Source organism: Pithys albifrons, chromosome Z, assembly GCF_047495875.1.
Source record: "Pithys albifrons albifrons isolate INPA30051 chromosome Z, PitAlb_v1, whole genome shotgun sequence".
NCBI lineage: Eukaryota > Metazoa > Chordata > Aves > Passeriformes > Thamnophilidae > Pithys > Pithys albifrons.
Window position 1 is genome coordinate 64976383 of NC_092497.1, and position 24486 is coordinate 65000868.

The following is a 24486-nucleotide window of genomic DNA, read 5'->3' on the forward strand; positions in this document are numbered from 1 at the left end:
CTGGTTTGTTACCAACACCGTCTAGTCAGAAATGCAAAGCACAGTATAGCACATATGGTCAGAGCTGGCTGAAATCATCACAAAACCCCTCTCAATGATTTTTGAGCAGTCTTGGGAATGTGGAAAGGACCCAGCTGACTGGAAGCTGGCAAATGTTGTACTGATTTTCAAGAAGGGCAAGAAGGACCCTGGAAATTTCAGGCCTGTCAGTCTCACTACAATGCTTGGTAAAGATATGGAGAAGATTATTTTGAGAGGTATTGAAAAACACTTGAAGGCCAGTGCAGTCACTGGTCACAGACAGCATGGCATCATGAGAGGAAAGTTCTCCTTATCCAACCTGATTCCCTTCTATGACAAGGCAACTCACCTCACTGATCAAGGGAGGCCAGCTGATGTAACCTTTTTGGATTTCAGTAAAGCTTTCAATACTGTCTCTCACAGGATCCTCCTGAACCAAATGTCCAGCACAGCCAGATAAACACATCATGTGGTGGGTGAGCAATTGGCTCACGGGTCAAGCGCAGAGGGTAATGGTGAATGGGGTGACACCAGACTAGTGACCTGTCACTAGTGGGTTCCACAGGGCTTCACCTTGGGCCCTGTGCTCTTCAACAGCTTTATAAAGGACTTGGACACAGGACTGGAAGGGATACTAAGCAAGTTTGCAGATGACACAAAACTGGGAGGAGGTGTTGCCTCCCTCGAAAGCAGGGAGGCCCTGCAGAAACACCTTGACAAATCAGAGGGCTGGGCAAGTATGAAGTTCAAAAACAGAAGGTGCTGGACTCTGCACCTGGGATGGGTCAATTCTGGATGTGCATACAGACTGGGGAATGAGATGCTGGAAAGCAGTGCCATGGAAAGGGACCTGGGGGTACTGATCAGTGGCAAGTTGAATATGAGTTAACAGTGCCCTGGCAGCCAGGAGGGCCTACCGTGTCCTGGGAAGCATTAGGCACAGCATTGCCAGCTGGTTGAGGGAGGGGTTTGTCCCGCTCTGCTCTGCACTGGAGTGGCCTCACCTGGAATACTGTGTGCAGTTTTGGGCAACACAATATAGGAAAGATTAAGCTCTTAGAGAGTGTCCAAAGGAGGGCAATAAAGATGGTGAAGGGCCTTGAGGGGAAGCCGTGTGAGGAGCAGCTGAGGTCACTTGGTCTGTTCAGCCTCAAGGAGACTCAGGGGAGACCTCATTGCAGTTACAACTTCCTCATGAGGGGAAGAGAGGAGCAGGCAGTGAACTCTTTTCTGTGGTGACCAGTGACAGGAACTGAAGTTGTGTCAGGGCTGTTTTAGGTTGGATCTTAGAAAAAAAATCTTCACCCAGAGGGTGGCTGGGTACTGGAACAGGCTCCCTCAGGCAGTAGTCACAGCACCAAGCCTGACAGAGTTCAAGAAGCATTTACACAATGGTCTCAGACATATGGTGTGACTCTTGGAGATGGTCATGTGCAGAGTGAGGAGTCGGGCTTGATAATTCTTATGGGACCCCTGCAACTCAGCATATTCTATGATTCTCTGATTGTGATCCTATTATGATCATCAGAAAATTTCTAAGTAGATTGCCACCATGTCTTTCAAAAAGCTGTAGCTAAGGGACAGGAAAAACCCACCGATATTTCAAAGGTTAACAATGGGCCAAAGAAGGGTGCTTCACTGAACATACTGTGCAATATTGTTCCCATCTTATTCAAGTTGTTTCTCAAAAACCTGGATAAAGGGATCAAATGCACCCTCAGCAAGTTTGCTGATGAGACTAAACCGGGGGGAGTGGCTCATTCACCTGAAGGCTTTGCTGTCATTCAGCAGGATCTTGATAGGCTGGAAAGTTGGGAGGAGAGGAACAACCCCAAGTACTGGTACAGGTTGGTGGCTGACCTACTGGAGAGCAGCTCCATGAAGAAAGATGTGGAAATCTTAGTGGGTGACAAGCTGCCCATGAGCCATCAGCGTGTCCTTGCATCCAGGAGTGCCAATGGTATTATGGTGTGCATCAGAAGTGAGTGGCCAGAAGGTGATCCTCTCCCTTTACTCAGGGACCTTGGGGGGGCCACATCTGTAGTGTGTTCATTTCTAAAATACAAGAAGTTCCACCTCCACAAGAAGAACAAAATCTTTACATTGAGGCTGGCAGAGCACTGGAACAGGCTACCCAGGGAGGTCATGGAGTCTCCCTCTCTGGAAACATTTAAAATGCACCTGGACATGTTCTTTTGTCACCTCCTCTAGGTCACCCTGTCTCAGCAGGGGGGTTGGACTTCAATGACCTCCAGAGGTTCCATCCAACCCTTACGATTCCAGGATTCCGTGATCTTTGTGATATTAGCTTGAAAAAGTACAATGTGATTTGCCAAATGGATGAATAATGCAACAACCTGACCACGTGACGTAAATCCTTTTGGCAATAGGCTATCGCACATCAGTAAAGGTATGCAAATTCTTAAATATCTATGGGACTAGATCATAGCAATGAACAGAAGAAACCTATACATTTTAATAACCTAATTAACTAAATCATATAAATCTCAACAGCCACACTCAAGTTTTCTATTTTAAAGAAAGAAAAAAGGATGCGTTACTGGGAGCATGTTTGTTAGGACCACAACTTAGCCCCTGGTTTCTTGTTTGCAACTCTTCAAAAATTATTTCTCCATAATTTTTTTCAAAAAAAAAGAAATCTTAGTCTCACTATAACATGCTAGGTAGTCATAAAGAAAAAGGAAGATTATTATCATTATGTTCAATGTTCGAACCCTTGCAAAAGATTCCAGTATCTAATTTAAAAGACTCATTTTAGAGATCTGTGGGTACAGATATATTCAAATTATTCAGTCTGACCATTAATGAACTTACAGGTTAGTATACAGTGAAGGAAATCACACAAGCAATCATATGGAAAGAAACTGCTCATGATAAGTATTTGGTCTTGCTTTGCAGAACTTTTTTTGTTCAGTCCAATCAATGTGAAATGGTACTTTCTGGTTTAACATACTGTAGAGCTTTTCAAGTTTCCTCAGAGACTGAGAAATTCACAATCTCTCTTGAAACAGAATCCCTAAAATTGAATATACAAAGAAATGCACAGTGCAAGATTAACAATGACTTTTTTGTTGTTGTTTGCACAGAATCTAATGTTTGCTATATGACTGTACAAAAGCAGACCAATTGCTGGAACTCTTGAAAGAACATTTTTATTAGTCAAGAATATGAATACATTTTTCTTGTTTTCTTCAAAACTCTCAATTCTATTTAAAAGTTAACACCTCCCAATAAAAGACAGATTTTATTTTTATAAAAGTTTACTGTGAGGAAAGTTAAGGATCACAGTAAACATATTTTTCACAACAACAAAACATTAGGTAATAAAAACATCTTTTTCCTAAAAATACATACAGTTCTACACAGGGTTTTTTCTTGGTGACTCTGCTGAGTTACTCATTACACATAAAAGGAGTGTTATGAGGCACTGAATGTCTCAAATGCTATTAGTGACTTGACATTCATCAACCCTTTTCAACCACAGAGCTGTCTGTAAATGCTCTCATGTGCATTTTGTTTTCACAGTCAAGCAAAGAGGGACTGACAAGGGTACTGAGGAGACCCTTCTTGCCCTCAACACCAAGCACGCTGAGCTCATGTTTATCAACCGGCAATGGTACTGTCTGCAGTGCAAGAACCCAAGTAAACGTGACCACTGGGGACACATGATGTCTCCGAGCAGGGAACTTGCTCAGTCCAAGTCCCCGCCTACAGCCACTCTCAGCCGCCCTCATGTATGAATTTGTCTTACACCTGCACTACACTCTGTCCCCATCTCTACTTCTGAACATTGAAAGTGAGATTTTCAAAGAGTGCCAGTAAACTTTTTAATTCACCTCCACTATATTAAGATCTCAAGATCAGACAAAGTGAAACCATTTCTGAAGGTTTTAAAAACAAGCAGTACCAGACTAACACAGCTATGCTACTCTCAGTGGCCAGCAACAGGACAACACACACTCCAGGACTGACCCTACAGTGATGGTCTTGAAAAAGGCAGACAACAGCAAAGGAAAATTAAAGAAAAGGAAGTAAATCAGAACTACATCTGGCTAGTGAAACCTATGAACTCTGAGGCAAAATGCTTCCCAGGTGTTTCCTTCAGGAAGAACAGCTTTGCAAAATTTCTCAAGTAACCTGAATGTCATTTACACAGATTTGGTCCTTGGTGTTCCACTTGGCTTGCAGAAGGGCAATTAGCAGCATATTCCCTTTGTCTAGCTGGCAGAGTTATACTGTGGTTAAGTAAACATGGGGCACGTACATTTTTTTGCCTTCTTCCTCCCACAGGTATCCCTTCACATGCTTTCAGCTCTGGCACACAAACAATTGCAATCAGTATTGCTCTTACCAGAAGTCAAAGCCAAAGTATTAAAAGAAATCTGCATGAACAAAACACATCACCTTCTTGTGCAAGAAGACTTCACTCATTCACTCTGCAGCTATACCTGTACTTGCATCTATGTCTTCCAGCAGCTCTATATAAAGTGTGTATTTTTAACACTAAAATATTTTTGCTTATTGCAAGTGCTGTCACAGTAGTGCTTCATCACTCCATAAAGCAATTGGAGACTGAAAAAGTATCTGAACAGTGCTTTGAAAAATCTAAAAATAAAAGGTAGCAATGACAGGGAAATAACTAGAGCACAAAGAGAAAATAGACTGGAAACAAAACTACAATCACTGAGAGATGAAAAGCCAGAGTTACCCTTCTCATTGCCTCCATCTTATTTGATTTCATTGTGTCTATTAAAGGACCACTTCCCCAAAGGTGCTTCTGACATTTACTCTCTATTGGGGGAAATGACAAGTACTAATCTGTGTTACTAAATTATCGCACCTGTCACAAGTGCTAATTTAAAGGTCCTGATACTCATCCTTGCCAGGAGTTCACCCATGACATATTTAATTACAGGCTTAATGCAAAGAATAAAGTTGTAAAATTTTGAATAAGATTCAAAAGCAGCATGTTGAAAATGTTTATCAATGTTCATAGACCAGGTCCATTCCAGACAAAAACACACATATGGAATGTGTATGACAGGTAATTGAGAGGTATAGCCACGGGCACTGTGAAGACCCTAGGACATTTCTGAAATTTGCAGTTGTATACTTTTTGTGTGGCAACTGCCACAGACTTTGGCAAACAGAGTATTAGTAATGACTCAGAGCACCTCGAACAGGAATTACTAGTGAGAAAGCAGCAAAACTGGAGATCAGTGAACAAAAAGTGGTAGTTTTCCACAAAAGCTAACAGATATTACAATACAGATACATCATGTCGTGTGTGGTAGGTTGGGGTTTTTTCCAGTTTAAGGGGAAAAATATGGCATCATGTCCTACTACCATACAAAAAAGCAGCTGATGTGGTTTTTTGCTTCAGTGGTGAGAGTATTATCACAAACACACAGCAGTAATCAGTGGCCATTATTTTCTGGTCATAAGTTAGCTACACTACTTGATTCACTTGCACATAGGAATAAAGTAGGCTTACAGCTTTTATTTTGGATTTATGCTGTATTAATCATGAGCATGTAAAATTAGGATTTGTCCATATATTAGTATATAAATCGATATTAAACAGAAGTACTGTAAACTATTAAGACTATTCACCAAGAAAATGGACGAGAATATACTCTAAGAATCAAACCCTATATCGGATACTGCAATAGGAGCAGCAATTCACTAATTTGAATGAAGTCACCCGAACTTCAGACTGCACCCTTCACAACCAAGTATTAGGTATGAATGACTGAAAATACTGATGCTCAGTTTTTTCTTTCAGTAATTCAAAACATTTTAAAAATGTCTGCAGTTGAAAAATCAGATGTTTTGCCAGTCTTCAATTTTGTTATTTAACAGCTTGTTTTTCCTTTTCCAAAACAATCCAGGGCCCTTGAAAAGTTTACATGAGATAATTAGACCAAAAAAAATCTTATCTTTTAAAGACAAATACTCATGGCAGAAATTTCCTTGATCTCTTATGAACACACATGATGCATTCAAAAATGAATGGCTTTTCACATGGAAATAAGATGTATAGGCGTACTTCACACCAATGAAGGGAAGTAATTGAGAAAGTATATTCAAAATAAGAAAAATGCCAATACAGCAAGAAGTCAATACAGAAAGCCACTTAGGTGGTGCAGCAAAGCTAGCAAGAATGGGAGTATAGTTTAAGTAGGGAAAACATTGCACCTCTCTGGACCAAGAACGGTTCAGGCAGCAGTATTTAACCACCCCCCCTGTTCATGGGCTGGCCAGAAATTGCAGAGAAGATACCAAAATAAATCTTCCATCATGTCTTGTCCCAAAATCAACAGCATTTCTCTTACATTACAAAAGAGTTTTTAAATGTTTCCACCTATTTGAAAGCCAACAAATTTTCTAGTTACATGCTCTTGCAAATTAATATCCAAGCAGTCCTCGCTTAGTGACAAAAGCATCAAAACATTCTCAAGAAACAGTGTCGATTGTGGTAGAAGATACATTTCACTATTTAATTGACATCAGTGCTAAGTCAGTAGTTTTTTAAAGAAGAACCTTAATTTGTGAGTACTAATTTACAGACCTATTAATTTGGTTAGCTGGAACTTGAAAACCACCTGCAGGTTTATTAACAGATGTTCAAACAGTAGTATGTAACAAATTTAAGTTCAATCTAGGTCAAATATGCTAGGACTGAACTCTGAAATAAGCCATTGAAGAAGTCTCAGTAGGACAGACCAAGAGTGCTAAAGTGTATGTTATACAATCAAAAGCTATACTTAGCTGGCAAAGTGATATGTCAGCCATGATGATGACTGCCTGTCATAGTATTTCAAGAAAGTATGAATTAGAAAACTATCCAGGGTTTTCTCAAGTGCTTTATTAGTAAAAGTATCTATTTTGATTTTAACTTTCTAAGTGAAAATTACTAAACTCTATATAGAGATTCATACCAAAACTCTTATTTAGGATGTTTCCAAAATATTCACAGCAAAATTCTTCGTAAGCCCAAGGCCTTTCCAGTGGCCAAATCTGACTCAAGTCTCAGACAGACTGAGACAAACTGTATTGCTTAACTGTAAAGTAAGGTTAATTTTTTTTCGTGCTAAGTAAAAGCACTCCACTTAGCCTTAGACTCCTCACTTAAGTAATGTTAAAGAGGTAAAATAAAGAAAAGAGACGTTCAGATGAAATAAAGGGAAATATTTTTCACCAAAACCCCAGGATGTGAGGATACGGAAAAGCAGAGAGTACTTTTTTATTGCTGTATCTGTATCTTCAATCCAGTCAGTACCAAATACCACCAAATACCATAATCCAGCCTAAAAATTTCCTCTCTGAAGAAGAATTCAAAATCCTTCATAAATTAACCCATTCATGAAGGGTTTGAAAGGAACACCTTTTTAGAAACAACATAGTAGTACTTGTTCTTCTTCAAAGCTCCTAAAGTGGTTTGAAGATCTTCTACTCAAAGCTCCTGAAAATGCAGAGGCTGGGACAGCTTGACCTGAGCAATTTGCTCCTGGTGGCATGCAGTAGCTGTTAGAAGAGGCAGCCCCATGGTCACTCTTGGACAATGGAGGAGCTGCTGGGCTGGTGCAGAGAGGGAAGGAGGGCTGGAGAGACTGCAGAATACAGAACAGTACCAGGATGGAGCAGAAGGATGGCTATGGGTGGCCAGAAAGTCACATCTCAGAGGCGATAGACACAAAAACTTTGCAAAGGACTGGAGAGGACCAGACAGATCTTCTCACTGCACCCAAACCCCCGTACTGGTTACCAGCAAGGACTCTATATATAATACAGTAGGGGACAATATTCTGTTATAGACTATACAGGATTTATGAATAAATGTTTTGATTTCTTTTCTTACTGCTTTCACTTTTCTCTTTGTATGTTAGTTCTATTTTTGTAACAGGGTAATTCATAAACCTTACTTAAGGCTTGGCATATCTGTTGTGTAAAGGCCATCCAGCATCTCCATCAGCACTAACAGCTGCTACCTTCAGTGACAACTGGAGAACCAAATCATGGAGACAATAATCCCAAAACCTTCTTAGTACTATTCAGCAGAGCTAAATCACTTATGGACCACAGACTCAAAAAGCATATCTTCCAAATTTAATGACTGACATTTTTAGTATTAGCTTTGACCAACAGGAAAAGCAAAGAACATTTTTGGGGAAAAGCAACTTTAAAGCTTACTATGTCCCATCAGCATTTGCCATTTTCAATTTGCAAACTCTTAATACTTGTGTTTTTTAGCCACATTGCAAATTTTAATCTACTGGTGTTTTTTAATCTACTAGCTTCAATCTACTGCTAAATATTTTAGTAATTATTTCATCAAAATTCTATTCCATAAAAGGCTTTTACTAAATGCAAGGTAGGTATCAGTCATAACAAAATTTGTAAAACCAGAAGAGTCTGGATTTTCCTGCAGATGAAACAATACCAGCTCCATGAGACTGAAAGGAAAAAAGAAGCAGACACTGCAAGAAAGTGAAAATAGAAAGTAAGTACTTAACAAGTACTGCATCGCCTCACAACTGTGTAAATATATTTTTTCTTCAAATTCCTCTCCAATAAAACTTATTAAAGGCTTAATTTAATTTAAAAATAAATAGTACTGAGACAGGATCAGTCAAAGCAACCTTTTCTGAACACAAAGGAATGCCTTCTGAAACAACATTTTGCCCTATTGAGCTGCCCTCAAAGCAACAGAAATAATTGTGAAAATGCAGAGAAGTTACATCAATGTGCAAAGAAATCCCTTACTAGACCCCAAATATGAAGTTCTGGATACACCACTGATTTCAATAAAAACTTGGCTGGAGCAAGATGAGGTGTCATTTCAAGGGACTAAACTCATTAAGCATTTGGTTAGATTTTCAAAGGCAAAGTTCAGTGAGAGAGCACAATTTTCCTCATTAATGTACATGGCAACCATGGGTCAGCCAGGACCCTCAGTATTCACTGGCTGAAGTTCAACTACTCCAGGCATCAACAGAAGAATCATGCCCTGGAGATGTTCCTTGGATACTATCTGCCTGCCATGTGAACACCTGCAGGGCAACCTATCACATCAAAACTCTTTTTAGAGCTTTTGCAATGTAAATGTTACAAAGCAACTGCTTTGTTATAACTAAATCTGGGGAAAGGAAAGCATGTCTCTTCTATGGACCTCTCAGCTTGGAATTGTTCTCAGACAAAAATGTCAGACTTATTTGTTAAACTGACAAACTTGAGGAGATGGTGGTCTCTGCTCATCAAAGCATAATAATCAACTGTAGACAGGCTTTTTGCTCATTATCATTTGAAACCTCTCACATAGTGTTGTGGTTTAACACTAGCCAGCACCTAAACCCCCACACAGCCACGACCCCACTAACATGTTAAATGGGTAGACTAAATAGGGATAGACGTCTCTAAAAAGCCCAGAGAAAACCATTTAAACCACTGATTTTATCAACCACATAGTGTCTGTGGAACTGACCACATAAAACCCCAATGAACTGAGATCTTTATCAGAAGTTCCATTTCATGTATTTAGAGCTGCAACTGGAGACTACTGCCTTAAGGTGTTTTCTTTGTTTGGCTTTTTACCAGGGTCTATGTGTAAGCTGTATCCTGTGACATGAGGCTGAGGGAAAGGGCTCAGAGAAGGAAAAGGCTCATTCTCTGCTTCTGCCCAAGGCCTTCCGTTCTGGGGAAACGTCTAGTCCCTTGCATTGTGGGGGGACTATGGACCTGGCTTCCAGTTTCTGAAAAAATTCAAGAATTAATCAGCTTCAGCAGCAAGTGTAGCCCTGGGACACCTAAATCTCTGTGACACATCTCTCTAGAACCACTGGATACAAAACAGCTAAAGGCCATGCTTATCACATGCAGAATTTCACAAACATTGGTATAAAATGGTGGTATTTGACTTAGGTCCGTAAGTACAAATAGTTACATGCAAACAACAAATTTCTGTAGGTGTTCACCTGGTCTCAAAAATGTTCCCAGATTTTTGTTTGAAGACAATGAAGAGGAATTGTTTATTGGTTTTTCAAGATCAAATATTTAAGATAAATTAGGAGATCAAGATTCCACGTAGAGCCATCAGAATTGAAGATGTTTCTTTGATGAAACACAGAAGTAATATCACTTTATCATCAAGCAAGTTGTACTCGTAAAGTCACAGCACTTAATATGACTGTTTTGCCACACTGCTTTTTACATGATGAGTTTGCCACGGGAATTGTAAGATAAAAAACACACTTGGCTTTTGCAGTTCATATTAATACAGTTTAAAACCCTACAGTAAGCATTTTGCAGCAGTATATTTGTTCTGGCACCTTACAATTAATACCACAGTTAAATTTGTTTGTTTGAGAAAGAATAATCTCCCCATTTACTTATTCACTCTAGACACATCACACCCATTGCTATGTATTATATTTTCATCACTGCTATTCTGACTTGTGTTGCAGTAGCAGTTGTGTCTCACTTGGCAAACATACATTACTCTTTCCTGTGAATCCAAAGAAAGAGAGACAAATGGCAAGAGAGGACAACAGGAGAGCCTACAGCTAAAATGGGATAAAATAGACCAAGAAGCTCCAGCAGCAAATACCATAGCAGAGACCTGAATAAAATGCTGCCATGCTGATATGAATATCAAGTTTTGGCAACAACATCAACTGAACCATGTTTTCACATCATCTCTATATTCCCTGCCTAGTGCCCCATCTGCTGCACTCAATATATACTGAGTTGGTATCTCAAGCCTGTTGAAACAATGGTTTACACTCTAACAGCTAGCAGTGAAAGACATGCTCCACTCACTGAAGTGCAAGGTAACATTCCTGGAAACACCTGACTGACTTGAGATGAAATTTAGCCTGGAAGGGATAAGAGGAACAGAAATAAAGGGACACTTGCAGGCTATTTATAGCTCAGTTATGAATTGGTCAGGTACATGTTAAGACAGTTTGTTGTACCAGCCAAGCCAAAGTTCAAACATGCAAACATGGTCCTTTAAAAATGTCATGCTATTTTCCCCAGTTTCCATGAATTTCGAGAGAGAAATGATTATAAAATTTAGCTTTGGAAAGACCAGGCATAAGTAAAATAGAAAAGAAAAAGGTAACCTTGGTACAGACCATTGCAATTTATTCAGACAATTCTCACTTTTATTTACAGAGGAATAATAGAATCATAGAATCACAGCATATCTCAAGTTGGAAGGGACCTATAACGATCACTGACTTCAACTCTCTGCTCCTTGAAGGAACATTCTAAGCATTTATAGTGTGTGAGAGAACCCTGAAAGTAAATAGAAGACAATTTTGGACTCTAAAGTACAAAATAGATGTCAGAAGAGCAGCTTCTCTTTTAATTCTTTTCTGTGGGTGAGTGGTAAGAGAGCAGCTAAATGAAACCAAAGCAACTGGCTTTCTTCCTGTTCACCATCATCTAGCAGGTCTGCAGCAGTAGAGACCAAATAAAGAAGCACATTACCATGGTAAAGATCATGTGATAGCACTGCTAGGAAAGGCAATACAGTTCTGGAAGAACATAATGATAATAGGCCAAAATGACAAATCCAACTGTAAAATTCAGTATTTGCACACATCTACGCTTAACTGTGTACCAGGCAGTTTCCTGGTTTGCCTGCTCCTCCGTGTGTAGGCACAGACAACCTGTTCCCTCTCTGTAAAGGTGCACATGCAGGTTTCAAATTAACTTTGTGTTTCACATCAATAAACTGCACTCCAGGTGGAGATATCAAATGGGTTTATAAACATAAAAATAACTTCTCAAAATTTTGCCAGTGAAAAGAATAAAGGTACAACAAATTTATGTGACTTACCCATATTCATACCAAAATACTGAAACCTTAATTCAGCCAGAGGGACAGGTGGCCTCAATGCAGTTGTCAAGAATTTTCAGATAAAAATCTACAGAACTTTCACATTTCAACTGGATTTTTATTCCAAATTTCCCCTATAAAAAGGTGGCTGAAACATACATTTCCCTGTATGAAAACAGACTTTGTTAGTGCCACCTCCTGGTAGTAACACAAAACTGAAAAATCATACACTAAGCTGAAGATTCTCAAAAAAGGAAAAATATAATAGTTCAGCCTGTTTTGGTCTTCTTGTTTTTCATGGCTTGACCTGAGACATCGAATTTTCCTCTCTGCAAACCTGAAAGATGCAGAATTCATAACCCTTTTTTAGGATGCTATAAATAAGCATCCTTCCATCGGTGACAACAGAGGAAAGAAAAAGGAAATGTTGTATTGCTGGAAGAGTCATTGTCTCAGGAAGATACATCTGCCCTGATTTTGTCTTTGAGAATTTTGCTGAAGAGAACATTCAAAGCCACAGTGAGATTTATACTGGGCTGCCCACGGGTTCATGAGCCTAGTGCAGCTTCCCCATCCAGCTTGTCTATCCTTCCTTTGCAGCCTTCCAGCTAGAGATACTCTCTGGATGCTAATGACAACAACAAGCTGTCATCTTAGTGAAAACAGGTGTCATAAAGTTATTAATAAATACATCCCATCACCTCCAAGTGGTTTGCCTCAGTCTGACAGAACTGTATTTGGTCTATGAAAACTCTAAAAAATAAGAGTTTTACTTAAACCTATCCCTTTGCTATACTATATTTTGGATGGCTGCAATTAATTTTAAAGTTCAATGTCCAGGTCCACAAAGTCAAGGATAAGGAGTGTAAGGCTTGGTATGAGAGAAGTTAAAATATACTCTTAACACAGAATGTGTTGGCAATATGCCTAATACTCTTGAGGGCTTTTACAGTTCTTGTGCAAAATAGATCTTTTTTGGCATTAAGCCTAACACACTTCAGGGAATTTTGTAAGTTGCCTGGGGCCTTTATAACACATAGTACAACATGTATTTTGGCTTCTTTAATTTGCTCAAGTATTTTGTTCTTAAACAGAATTCTGACTGTTTAATAGAAAGACAGAAATAGAAATCACTACCTCCCATCATTTCTCAAGATTGCCTGAACATCATCTATGTTCAGGAGCTGAACTACACCTGAAACATGACAGAAAGGGGAAAAAAGAAATTAACCTAAAATAAGCACTTCAAAGGAGTGTCTTGCACCAAGAACCTTTTACATGACAATAAAGTACATCTCTTGTACATTCTAGGAGAGGTATACCAAGAAAAACAGTGAACCTTCCCAAGCCTGACCAGGATTGCTGATCATCCAGCCCCCAAAATTAATTGCAGATTTAAACTCAGGGAGTCTCATGTCCACAGCTGCGTCCTTTTAGAAAGTTCTAGACCAGAGAAAAGAATCCACCAAGACCCATCCTCACTGTCTTCAGAATTGATTTCCCCAAACAACTGACAGAGCTGCAAGGAATTACTTTCTTGCCTTCATGGATCCTGTGTTGTTTTCTACAAGCCTATCAAGACCACTGAAATATATGCAAAGCTGAAAAATGTGTCACACTGGCTAAAACTAAGATCATTATCACTTACTTTGCTATACTTAAACATCATCAATAACCAGGCTTTAAAACTGCTGTCAAATTATTTTAGAGCACAACTGAAAAAATGTCTTGAGTCAAGCTTTCTGCATAAGGAACCACACAGAATACTGATGAACATCTCTTTTTCAGACTGCATCAATTGACACATAAAAAACAACAGCACTAGAGAGCAAAGTAAGTATGTTAAAGAGATTTCAAGTGTGGCTCAAGCTGCTTACTGATTAACACTTCAGCATATAACACTCCTCACAGACCTTCGTGGTTATTGTTCAAAAGTGCAACAAGCCTCTTTTGGCAATAGGATACAAATTATGCTCCCTGACCAAGTTCACAGTTTTCACACAGCTCAGCAGCACTGGAGCTGCTTCTTCTTCCTGTCTCTGTGAGGAAAATAAAATCAAATCCCAAGATCTGATGCCTGTCAATTATTTCCAGGGTAAGGAAGAGCTTTACAGAAAACGTAACTAATCTTACACATGAATATTAGGTAACTGACTCATCAGAAAAAGAAAAAAAAATTACATTTGCAAGAAAATGGAAAATAAAATACACATTGCTCTTTCATCTCAAGAAACAAGCTCAGTAGTGCAGGAATCTCAGAAATAGAAGATGCCAACTATCTTTTCAATGGCCCTGGAAAAAGGAGATAAAAGGCGTCCATGCCCATCTGTACAGGCTTCTGCATTTCCTATTGGAGTGTCCCACATGGGGGGCAAATGTCCAGATTTCTTTCATCAAGTCCCATTACAAGTATTTTCATGTCAAGTCTTCAACACTATAACATAGTCTTTGTCCCATGCCAACATGCTGAGTACACTGCTTTTACTTAGAACAGTCAAATTAGAACAAAAGGCCGGTCTGGTTTCCTGGCTTGAACTTCCCACACATGCAGTGTCACCTGCTGCCACAGAGAACAGCGGACATACCGAGATGGCTACAGCTCTGTAGTGGGTTGACTCTGGCTGGAGACCAGGTATCCACTAAAGCCGCTCTCTTCCTCACTGCTGCAGCCAGACAGAGGAGAGAAAATACAATGAAGGATTCATGAGTTGCCTGAGAGTATCATCCAAATGTTTCTTGAATTCTGTCAGGCTCGGAGCCGTGACCACTTTACTGGGGAGCCTGTTCAGTGCCCAACCACTCTCTTGGTTAAGAACCTTTTTCTAATATCCAACCTAAAACACTCCTGACACAACTTCAGGCCATTCCCTCAGTACTGTCACTAGTTAGCACAGAAAAGAGTTCCCTGCCTACCCCTCTACTTCCCCTCAGGAGGAAGCTGTAACTGCAATGAGGTCTTCCCTGAGTCTGCACTTCTCCAGGCTGGACAGACCAAACGACCTCAGCCGCTCCTCACACGGCTTCCCCTCAAGGCCCTTCACCACCTTTATTGCCCTCCTTTGGACACTCTCTAAGAGCTTAATCTTTCCTATGTTGTGGTGCCCAAAACTGCACACAGTATTCCAGGTGAGGCCACCCCAGTGCAGTGCAGAGCGGGACAAACTCCTCCCTCAACTGGCTGGTGATGCTGTGCCTGTTACCCCCTCAGGACACAGTTGGCCCTCCTGGCTGCCAAAGGCACTGCTGACTCATATTCAACTTGCCACTGATCAGGACCCACAGGACCCTTTCCATGGCACGGCTTTCCAGCATCTCATTCCCCAGCTGCAGAAACCAGCACCTTCCATTTTTGAACTTCACATGGTTGGTAATTGCCCAGCCCTCTGATTCGTCAAGGTCTCTCTGCAGGGCCTCCCTGTCTTCCAGGGAGGCAACACCTCCTCCCAGTTTTGTGCCATCTGCAAACTTGCTTAGTATCCCTTCCAGTCCTGTGTCCAAGTCCTTTATGAAGCTGTTGAAGAGCACAGGGCCCAAGATGCAGCCCTGTGGAACCCCACTAGTATCAGGTCACCAGGCTGATGGTACCCCATTTACTGTCACCCTCTGTGCTTGACCCGTGAGCCAACTGCTCACCCACCACCACATGATGTGTTTATCCAGCTGTGTAGGACATTTGGTTCAGGAGGATCCCGTGAGAGACAGTATTTAAAGCTTTACTGAAATCCAAAAAGGTTACATCAGCTGGCCTCCCTTGATCAGTGAGGTGGTCATATACCACTGAACTGGCTTATGCTCTCTTCACCTTCTCATGCTGCTCTGCAACACATCAAGTAGGTGGATTAGCTGTTACATAATGCTACCTAAGAGATGCTACCATGGATTCTCAGTCTTTAGGCATGTAATTTTGAACACAGTAGGAGTCAGGCTCTACCTGTAGTGAGAGATGGAGAAGTTCCTCCAAAACTATGATGTGAAGATCTCACCTCTTTTCATGTATATGCTGTGAATTCACCCACCACTGTCACTGCTGGGAGCACCAGATCAGTGATCTCAGAGGTCATTCAATGAATATGCATTACTGGTCTGACTCAGCAGAGTACTCAAGCATGAAGTTAACTTTCATTTTATTCTGAAATTATACTTTCAGAGGGATGTACTTTCTAATTTGTCAAATGGAAGTCGTGAATTTGGAGTAAAATGGGAAATATCTTTCCCCTTTTCTCCACTTTCACTTGGCTATCAATGCAAGCTGATTTTTTAAATTCAATTTATTTTAAACCATTTTATTTTCTCTATACACTAAACTCTCATACCTGTGTACATTCAGATTTGAAATTAGGATACCAAAACTCCTCCAAAGGAGTATCCCCACCTCCTGAATGGCCAGTCAAGAAGTACTGCAAACTTCTGTGTTCCATTCTGACTTCTAAGACCCAAAAGCAGACAGTCAATATCCTGTCATCCAACACACAGGCACTTACAGAGAGAATCAGACTCCAAATTTTTTGAGGGTTATGCATCACTAATTTCTACAGCATAAACAGTAGTTCCAAAAAGTAAACTGCAAATCTATGGTCAAGACATATTCTAAAGTATCCTATGGCTTGTCCAGCCTAGACTGAACACTAAAAAAGCGTAACTATTGCTGCTTTCATCAGTAAACAGTCATTAGCTAGCAGTGGAAAACTGTGTTCATGCAACCAAGGAATACTCCTGATAGCACTCACAAAATTCTAGTGTCAAAGAACACAAAATTATTCTTTCGCTTTGTTGAATCAAAAGGTTATGTTAGCAAAGCAAAGTGAAACTACATTGGTTATAAACAATCTTAGGACTACTCAGTGATTCTGAGCAACTGCTTTATAATACAAAGTCCCTGAGCGTAATCAAATGATGAATTACTTTCATGGAAAATATCAAAACATCTTGTTGGAGTGTCTCCTTCTTTATAGGAAAAGAATGGTAAAGAAGTGACTGGATTCCATCTGCTTAAACTAATACTATCTACTGCGAAAAAAATGCTATTACTGATGGCAATAGAAAAACGAGTCTTACATTCACCTCTGCATGGGGAAAAAGTATCTCCAAATTCTTGCTATTTCGACTTTCAGAACTATGGGGCTAGAAGTTCCAGAGGCTGTGGGACTTGTAATAAAAGTTTCTCATTTGTAACCACTTGCTTCTTTGGACTTAGGGCAGGAAAGTGAATAGTACTGTTGATGTTGCTCTGAAGAGCACCCTTAGAGGTGCCCTCCTCCAAGGGGCACCTTTAAATGTAAGCTAACAGACAAGTTTCCAATAGCTGGGCTTTGGGTCCTGCTATCTGAAGATGGGCAGGGTGCTCCTGCATGAATTCTGATAGGTGAGATCTGCTGTCCACATGGATCATCCTAGGTCCATGAGGAATACCTGTTGTCCAATGGCTCATACTGTATGACCTCCCATCCCTTTTTAGGAAGTTAATGTAATCAAAGTGAGTTTTACAGACCCCCAGCTATGACTGATATCAATCCAAACCAGTAAGAAATCCACCATGTTTTACGCCTGTTTAAAAAAGTACATAAATTGAAATAAATTAGATTGTAGTGAGTAACATATGAAAGATGACTGCACATGACTGTTAACTTTGTGACTTTACTGGTTATAAGGAACAAAGTACAATCTCTGTTTGGTCTGTGGGGGAGAATGAACAAACCCAAGGAATAACTTAGGGCTCTAACATGGAGAAAACCTGCATCTTCAAAAGCTGCAATAAGTTTTCAATAAGGTCAACAGCCTTCACATTAGCTAAATTAGCCATGAAATTATGTGAATTCTGACCAAGTACAAGAAGGCAGCCAGAACTGGAAGGACACTCTGACAAGGAGTTGTCACTTGGATGAACACAGCATCTGCCCCTTTTTCTGCCATCTCCCCAGTCCATGCTGAAAAGCACATGCAGTAGGGAAGCACCATGCAGATAGTGACAAAACAGGCAAAATAGCAGTTCACATTCTAAAGGACATATCCATACAACAATATGAAGAGGAAACAGCAAAACCACAGAAAATACTCTGAGGTCCCTCAAACTCAGTGGCACTTCACAACAGAGAAGTACTGCAAGAAAGCACAGCACAGAAGCATTCATAAATGCAACTGTCATTTATAAGCCTATAGATATGCTATAACTTGGATGTAATCACATTGTTTTTTCAAGGACATCTTTCAACTTATACCAGTAATTTTCAAACCCCTGACTTAACATTGCTTATGCTTACCTACTATTTAAATTTTAGAAGACAAGACTAGTAAGGTGTTCAAGAGATCATCTCAGCCACAGCCAACCCTAAGGTAGAATCAACTAGATCTAAACACTTCCTGACATAAAAAAAGATTTGTAGCAAAAGCTGCACTTGTCAGTGTAAATCACTGGGCTAAGATATCATGCAGATGGGGTAACTTCAGCCCTAATTCAGCTGAACAGCTCGGCCCAATTTTCGTCACTAGGTTCATCTGTTTAAGCACATGTTTAAGCAGTTTGTTCAGTCGCAGACACAGTGCCTAATTAACTTGTTCCAACAAACAAATTAAGTTGACATAAACAAAACTGAATTATGGCTTCAATTATGGTTTTCATTCATCTATACATTACAGTTTTAATTAAGTATTATGATCCTGCTTCAGCAAAATGCTGAACCATAATTTTCCATTCAGCACAAGATTTTCAACACTGAAGCTAGTAAAATTCCAATCAGTATATTGAAGATTGAATTTAATGTAAAACTTTCACACAACTCTTTGCTTACTATGACTCCACAATGTCTCAATTTTTTCCATCTGTGAACTGTCAAAAACCACAAACAAAACATACCTGTTTATTTCACAAAACTGCATTCACAGCACACTTCCAAATTAAAAGACATTTAAGTATCTATAGAGACACCTGTGCACACATATCCACACACATTTTCCAGTTAAAAGCTCACTAAAAATGAAAGACCTAAGCATGTTATCTTCAAAGGCAAGAGCAAACCCCTGACATAAATAAGAGAGATATGCCTTAACAACACTTAAAAAGTCATAAAAGATATATTCTACATCCTATTTTTGTTGTTACATTTTTATATTGTGGGAATAAAAATAGTAAAGCACACCAATAAAAAGCAGTATTATTTCATTTCATGCCTGGCTGAAGCATAAATTACTCTCCAATTCAACCAAGAACAAGGAGAGCTGAATGTTCTTAAATTCTCAGAGTTTATTTTACAAGCAGAATGTGCCATGCCTTAACACAGGTGACTAGATCCTTAGAAAAGAACATAAAAAAAAAGGCAGTTGATTTGCTAGCAAGGGTATATATCATGCCACTATAAATTGTCTACAAATAAAAATCATTCTTGCTTGTAATTCTTTTCTGCAATTTTAACTACATTGGAAAAGTAGGAATATAATCAAGAAAAAAAAATGTAACATGATAAATGCATTAGCTTTACTCAACAAAAACACCTTTAGTTTAGTCAGTGGAAAAATTTTTCTACATAGGTTACAAGCTCCCTATAAAATCCCTATAAAATATACAACTTGTGTTGCTAGCATTTTGGTCTCCTTTGCTATTCTTCTCCCGTAACATTTTATCTTTTCTAAGGCTTCAATTCAGCTTGAATTTAAATTTTACTACATGGCTTTCTGAAAGTGAATTTACAGTGAGTGACAGTGTTCTATGCTATCACTGTCTCAATTTTATCATTAGCTACTATTGTGGTTTTTTACACTTGAAGAAAAGCCTCTGGGCCCATAGTTTCTTTCCTCAAGCTAGTAAACTGTATTTTGACCTGACTGACCTGCAAGTACAAACTAGCCAAACTTTTTTGTGAAATCAGAAACATACTAAGTAATACCCTTACATTTCTTCCTCTAGTGTCCTTCCTGATACTATTATGAAAATATGTAACATTACATTAACATGCAAGTGAGTCCTTCCTTTCTTTAAAAGGCTAAAAGCACCTTAGAGAACATAAGTTTACCCACTTAAAAATTATTATTTTGTGGTATTTTCAATATTATTTATTTTAAGTGGCTTTTCATTAGTTAAATTTCCTTAGCATCAATTTTCATCACAACATCAGGACCTTTCACATTTGAGTGGACAAGTTGATTCAAACCAAAACATCAGATTACCTAGAGATGCACTAAAGCATATGTAACAATTTAATTAATTGCCAATTGCACATGAATCATATTCTAATAGTCTAACTCAGATACATAAATAGCTACCTAAAACAATGATAAATCTCCCTCAAAGTGATCTTGGAAATCATGGGAATACAGCACCAAATACAATGGCTTATTTAGAAATAAGTTTAGCAATCCTGAATAGGGTTGAAGCTTATTGTACTAAGTTAAAACACACAAAAAACCTACAATCAAATGAAAAAAAGAAACAGGAAAGAATATTATCCTGAGACTGAATGGCTGCACTGACAAATTCTTTTGTTCTATCAAAGGAACATATGCACTTGCCACCTTCAAATGAAGTACTTTTGTCCACTAGTAAGATACTGGAGTGACCTTTTCATACTCCCATGGACGTTAAAAGAAATCACTTAGAAAGAACACTTAAGCCCACTGCTCCTAAAGTCTCTATTTTTTTGAGCTGGCATTACTCAAAGCTCTATGACTCTGCATCAGTATCACAATGACAATATAAGACCTCAAAATCCATAGCAATGATTCATAAATTCACTTTCAGAAAGCTTTGCAGTAAAATTTCAATTCAAGTTGAAGCCTTAGAAAATCTGAACACTAATCCTTTAGAAAGCAAAACAAAAGAATAATTCACAAATGTGTGCCTTTAGCACAGTATGCCAGGTAGTCTACTTTTACAGTGCAGTTTTGAAAAGTAATCAGAGTTGGTTTACTACTTGACCCACTGAAATAAAAGGTAAAATACTTTTAAATGTTAATAAAAGCTGAATTACTGTACTGCAAAAATCAGTTTAAGTAATTGTAATAAATCCAGCTCAGGAGATGCTTACACTAAAGTAGTTATCAGACACTGATGCTACACACATAGCGTAGCAAGCACTATCCCAAACCAAAGGAGCAGACTGAAAGACGATACATTGAACAGTCCCTCTTTCCTATTCTTTCACTGGAGACACCTCACCTCTTCAAGAGCTACCAGGCACCACAGAAAGCAAACATGAACCATAACTCGCTCCTTTGGGACTGTGCACTCCAAGACTGCCAGTGTCTTCCCTCACCCCTGTCATGGTGAGGGACAGCCAAGCTACTCATCATGTTCTCCTCCAGAATTTCCTGGCAGGAAAAAATTTACTTCCTACGAGGTCTGGGTAACCACAAGGCCACTCAAAGGCTACCTACCACTTAAGCTCTGTTCTGCCCTGCCAGCCCTTCCCTCCTTGCAAGGCTATGGTATTTGGACCGTTACCTGTCAGTGGCACCAGGATGAAACACTCAGAAGTCACTCCTTCCCCTGACATCACACTGCTGATGAGTCAGTCTGAGTGGACTGGAGCGTGATGGAGAGGGGGAAGAAACAAGCACCAAAAGCTACAGGGATGCTTCACCTCAATCTCACTGACTCCTGAGGTTTTTGTGTCTCCCAACTGCCTGTGAGAATGACACACTAACACAGGTGTAAGCCACCAACTTAACAACTCATTTTCTAAACAGAGCACAAACACATAGGAAGTGCTCGTGTCAGAGTTTCTGCAGTTATCTGGCTTCAGTTCACAGACCAAAGTGGGCTGTGGTAATTTATGGTAATAAAGTCTCCTTGAGGAAAAAATTGTCCTTGGAAAAAAAAAGCACACACAGATTTATCTAGGAAAGAAATAATAACCAAGAACTTGAAATTAGGTTTGGAACAAGAGATACAATTAAGAATCCCAGCTATAATAAAGGATGACAATGTGCTTTCAAAACTGAGAATAAAAAATAAGCTTTTCTCTCAATTTGCAGAGAATCTCTTCACCACTCTCTATCTCTGCCAGCATCTCAGACCTATTGAGAATAATAAATAACTCACATTAGTATCCACTGTTTTGGTCATTTGTATCCATTTTTTGACAATTGTATTCTTGGACTACCACAGGGGCCTTCACTCCAAAGAGCAATACTCTGATAATAACACATTTTTCTAAGGCCCCAGTGGTCAACCAAGCAAAACTAGAAAAAGGTCACACAATCTGAACGTTTCAAGTTCTCAAGCATTGTTATACCTTCTTGATACAGCATGAACAAGCAAGGCAAATAATAGCTAAACAAAGTCCTCCACAGCACTTGAGACAACCAGCCCTCAAACATGACTGAGTTTCTCAGAGCTCGTATAATGAAATCTACTAATTACTTATTACTTCCATCACTATAATTCCTAGGAAGATTAGTCACAGCAAGGAATGTCTTTGTGAGAGGGCCTGTACAAACACAGAGCAGAGCACAATGACTGATACTGCTGCAACTGCCATCAAAAGGGCAGCTGTTATCAGTGGACAGGATGATGTATACTCTAGTGCAGTTAGGAACAAACATCTCTACCATTCTGCCAGAGAAACCTTCTAAAGTTTGTGATGTTAATTAAGACCTCTTCACCTTCATCTCCATTAGGATCCTAAGTATCAGAGCTGTGCTACTGCAAAGGGTTGCTCTAACAGAACCGCAGCTTTCCAGGACCAAGGTTATTCTCATTAGGGCTAGCTACAAACTTCAGACAAGCTGCCTGAAAAATCCAATACAAATCTGGCAGCACTGACTACCATGGAGTCTGAAGCATACTTGCTGATATACTGTCATTCGCCACAGTATCCTTACCCAGTAACAGACGGTTCCTGCAAACCCTGAATCGTGGTACCTTCTACTCACAATGCTGCCCTGCTGTCTTTGCCCATGACTTCAGACTTACCAGAAGTGCAGCAGGCACAATTGCTAACGGTGCAGTGTCAGCAATGGTGAGATCTGCAGGGCATGCAGGACATGGGAAAACACCAATTGTCCCCATGTGAGCTGGCGGCAGTGGGGAGGCAGACACATGGGGCCACGGGCACCTGCCCTGCCCTGGTGCCCTCGCTTGTGACTGCCACTCACGGGGCACTGCGCACAGCCACCACATGCTGCCCGACCAAAGACCCAGGGAACACTCACTGTCACCCTTATCACAACCACAGTTCATCCCACAGACTTCACAGCTAAAGTATGAGCAGCTTCAAACAGGGCCAAAAGCGAATCTGAGAAGCACACAGCTGAAAGACAGGAGTTTCAAAGCTATTAAGTTTAAAAGGCTGGAGTTATTAGCAACACACAGGCCGGCAGATGAACAGAGCTGTCACCTCACCAAGCACGACACGTTTGGTTTCCTGCCCGCAGGCACACTGTCTGGATGACGGGAAACTCAAGCGGGTCACTCTCGGCATCGGCGCCACGGTCTCCACGGGGCAGGCCAGCATCGCTTTGGCCGGCACTCCCGGACCAACCACGGTTCCTCACCCGCCCCGCTCCCGCCGCTCCGTCTCCGCTACCGCCGCCCCGCTCCGCTCCCGCCGCCCCCTCTCCGCTCCCGCCGTCGGAGGGGCGGCCGGCGGGCAGGCTCGCTGCTGCATAGCCTCCCTCCGTGGGTACCTATCTGCGGTTATTCACCAGCGGATGACAAATCTCCCGGGCGGGTGTCTGTCCCGTCGTCCCAGACAGCGCTGCGTTCTCATCTCGGCGGCGATGTGAGTAACCGCGAACTGACTGCACAAGAGCGTTTGTTTTGCTTTCCCTTCTCCTCCGCCCTCCGCGCTCTGACTCGGAGGCCGTCAGCCGCCGACTCACCCTCTCCCCGCCCGGGCAGGCGGCGCGGGGCTCGGGACAGCTCCGAAGAGCGGGGCAGCGGAGGGGCCGCCCCGCACGGCCCTACGCGCGGGCAGCCGCGGCGGGGCGCGGAGCCGCCGCTCGCCCCGGCACTCACCTCCCGCCTGCCCCGGCGGCAGCGCGGCTCCCACGGAGCCCGGGCGGCCGTGCCCGCCGCTGTCATGTGCCCGCCGGCCCCGGTTAACCCTTACCGCGGCGCCGGAGTCCCGCCGGCAGCGCTCCCTCCGCGCTGGCTTCCGCCCTGCAGACGGTGGGTCGCGGCATGGCACGTCTCGATAGGGGCGGGGGAGCTCGGAGGTCGTGCAGGAGGTGGAGCAGGGCTTGACGAGTTGGCTCTGTAAGGGCTGGAAGATGCCAATGGGTAAGCTGGGTGGGGCGGCATAGGCGCTGGAGGGAGTGGGAGTCGGAAGGGTGCCCAGAGGCCGGAGATATTTGGTGCAGAGGACGCCGTCGGGGCGCCAGGAGGAAGGTGTCCATCTCTGTGCGTAGGTGTGTCTCTGCGTGCGTGCGTGCGTGTGTGTGTGTGTACATAACGGGACCGGGGGAGCAGCGGGACCGCACGAGGGCTGGAGAGGGGATGTTCAGGAACTCCTTCGGGGCTACAGCCTAGCTGGGGGTAATTTTGGCGTTGCACGCGGACTTTAGAGCGACTGCATGGGGTATTGCACGGGGACCGTGGGGGGGCCTGGATAGGAAAGAGAATGGAGGGGTTTTATGCCTGGTGGGACCTTCCTGAGCATGTTCTTAGA

General features: G+C 41.3%; 1 protein-coding gene across 1 annotated transcript in view; it reads right to left on the reverse strand.

The window, feature by feature from the left end:
* Positions 1-24013, reverse strand: part of GLIS3 (GLIS family zinc finger 3) — a 146997-nt gene extending 122984 nt beyond the window's left edge. The window contains exon 1 of the mRNA XM_071580424.1: positions 23929-24013. Within this exon, the coding sequence (XP_071436525.1) occupies positions 23929-24001 (73 nt within the window). The 5' untranslated portion in view covers positions 24002-24013. The remainder of the gene's footprint in view (positions 1-23928) is intronic.
* Between the last annotated feature and the right edge of the window lie 473 nt (positions 24014-24486).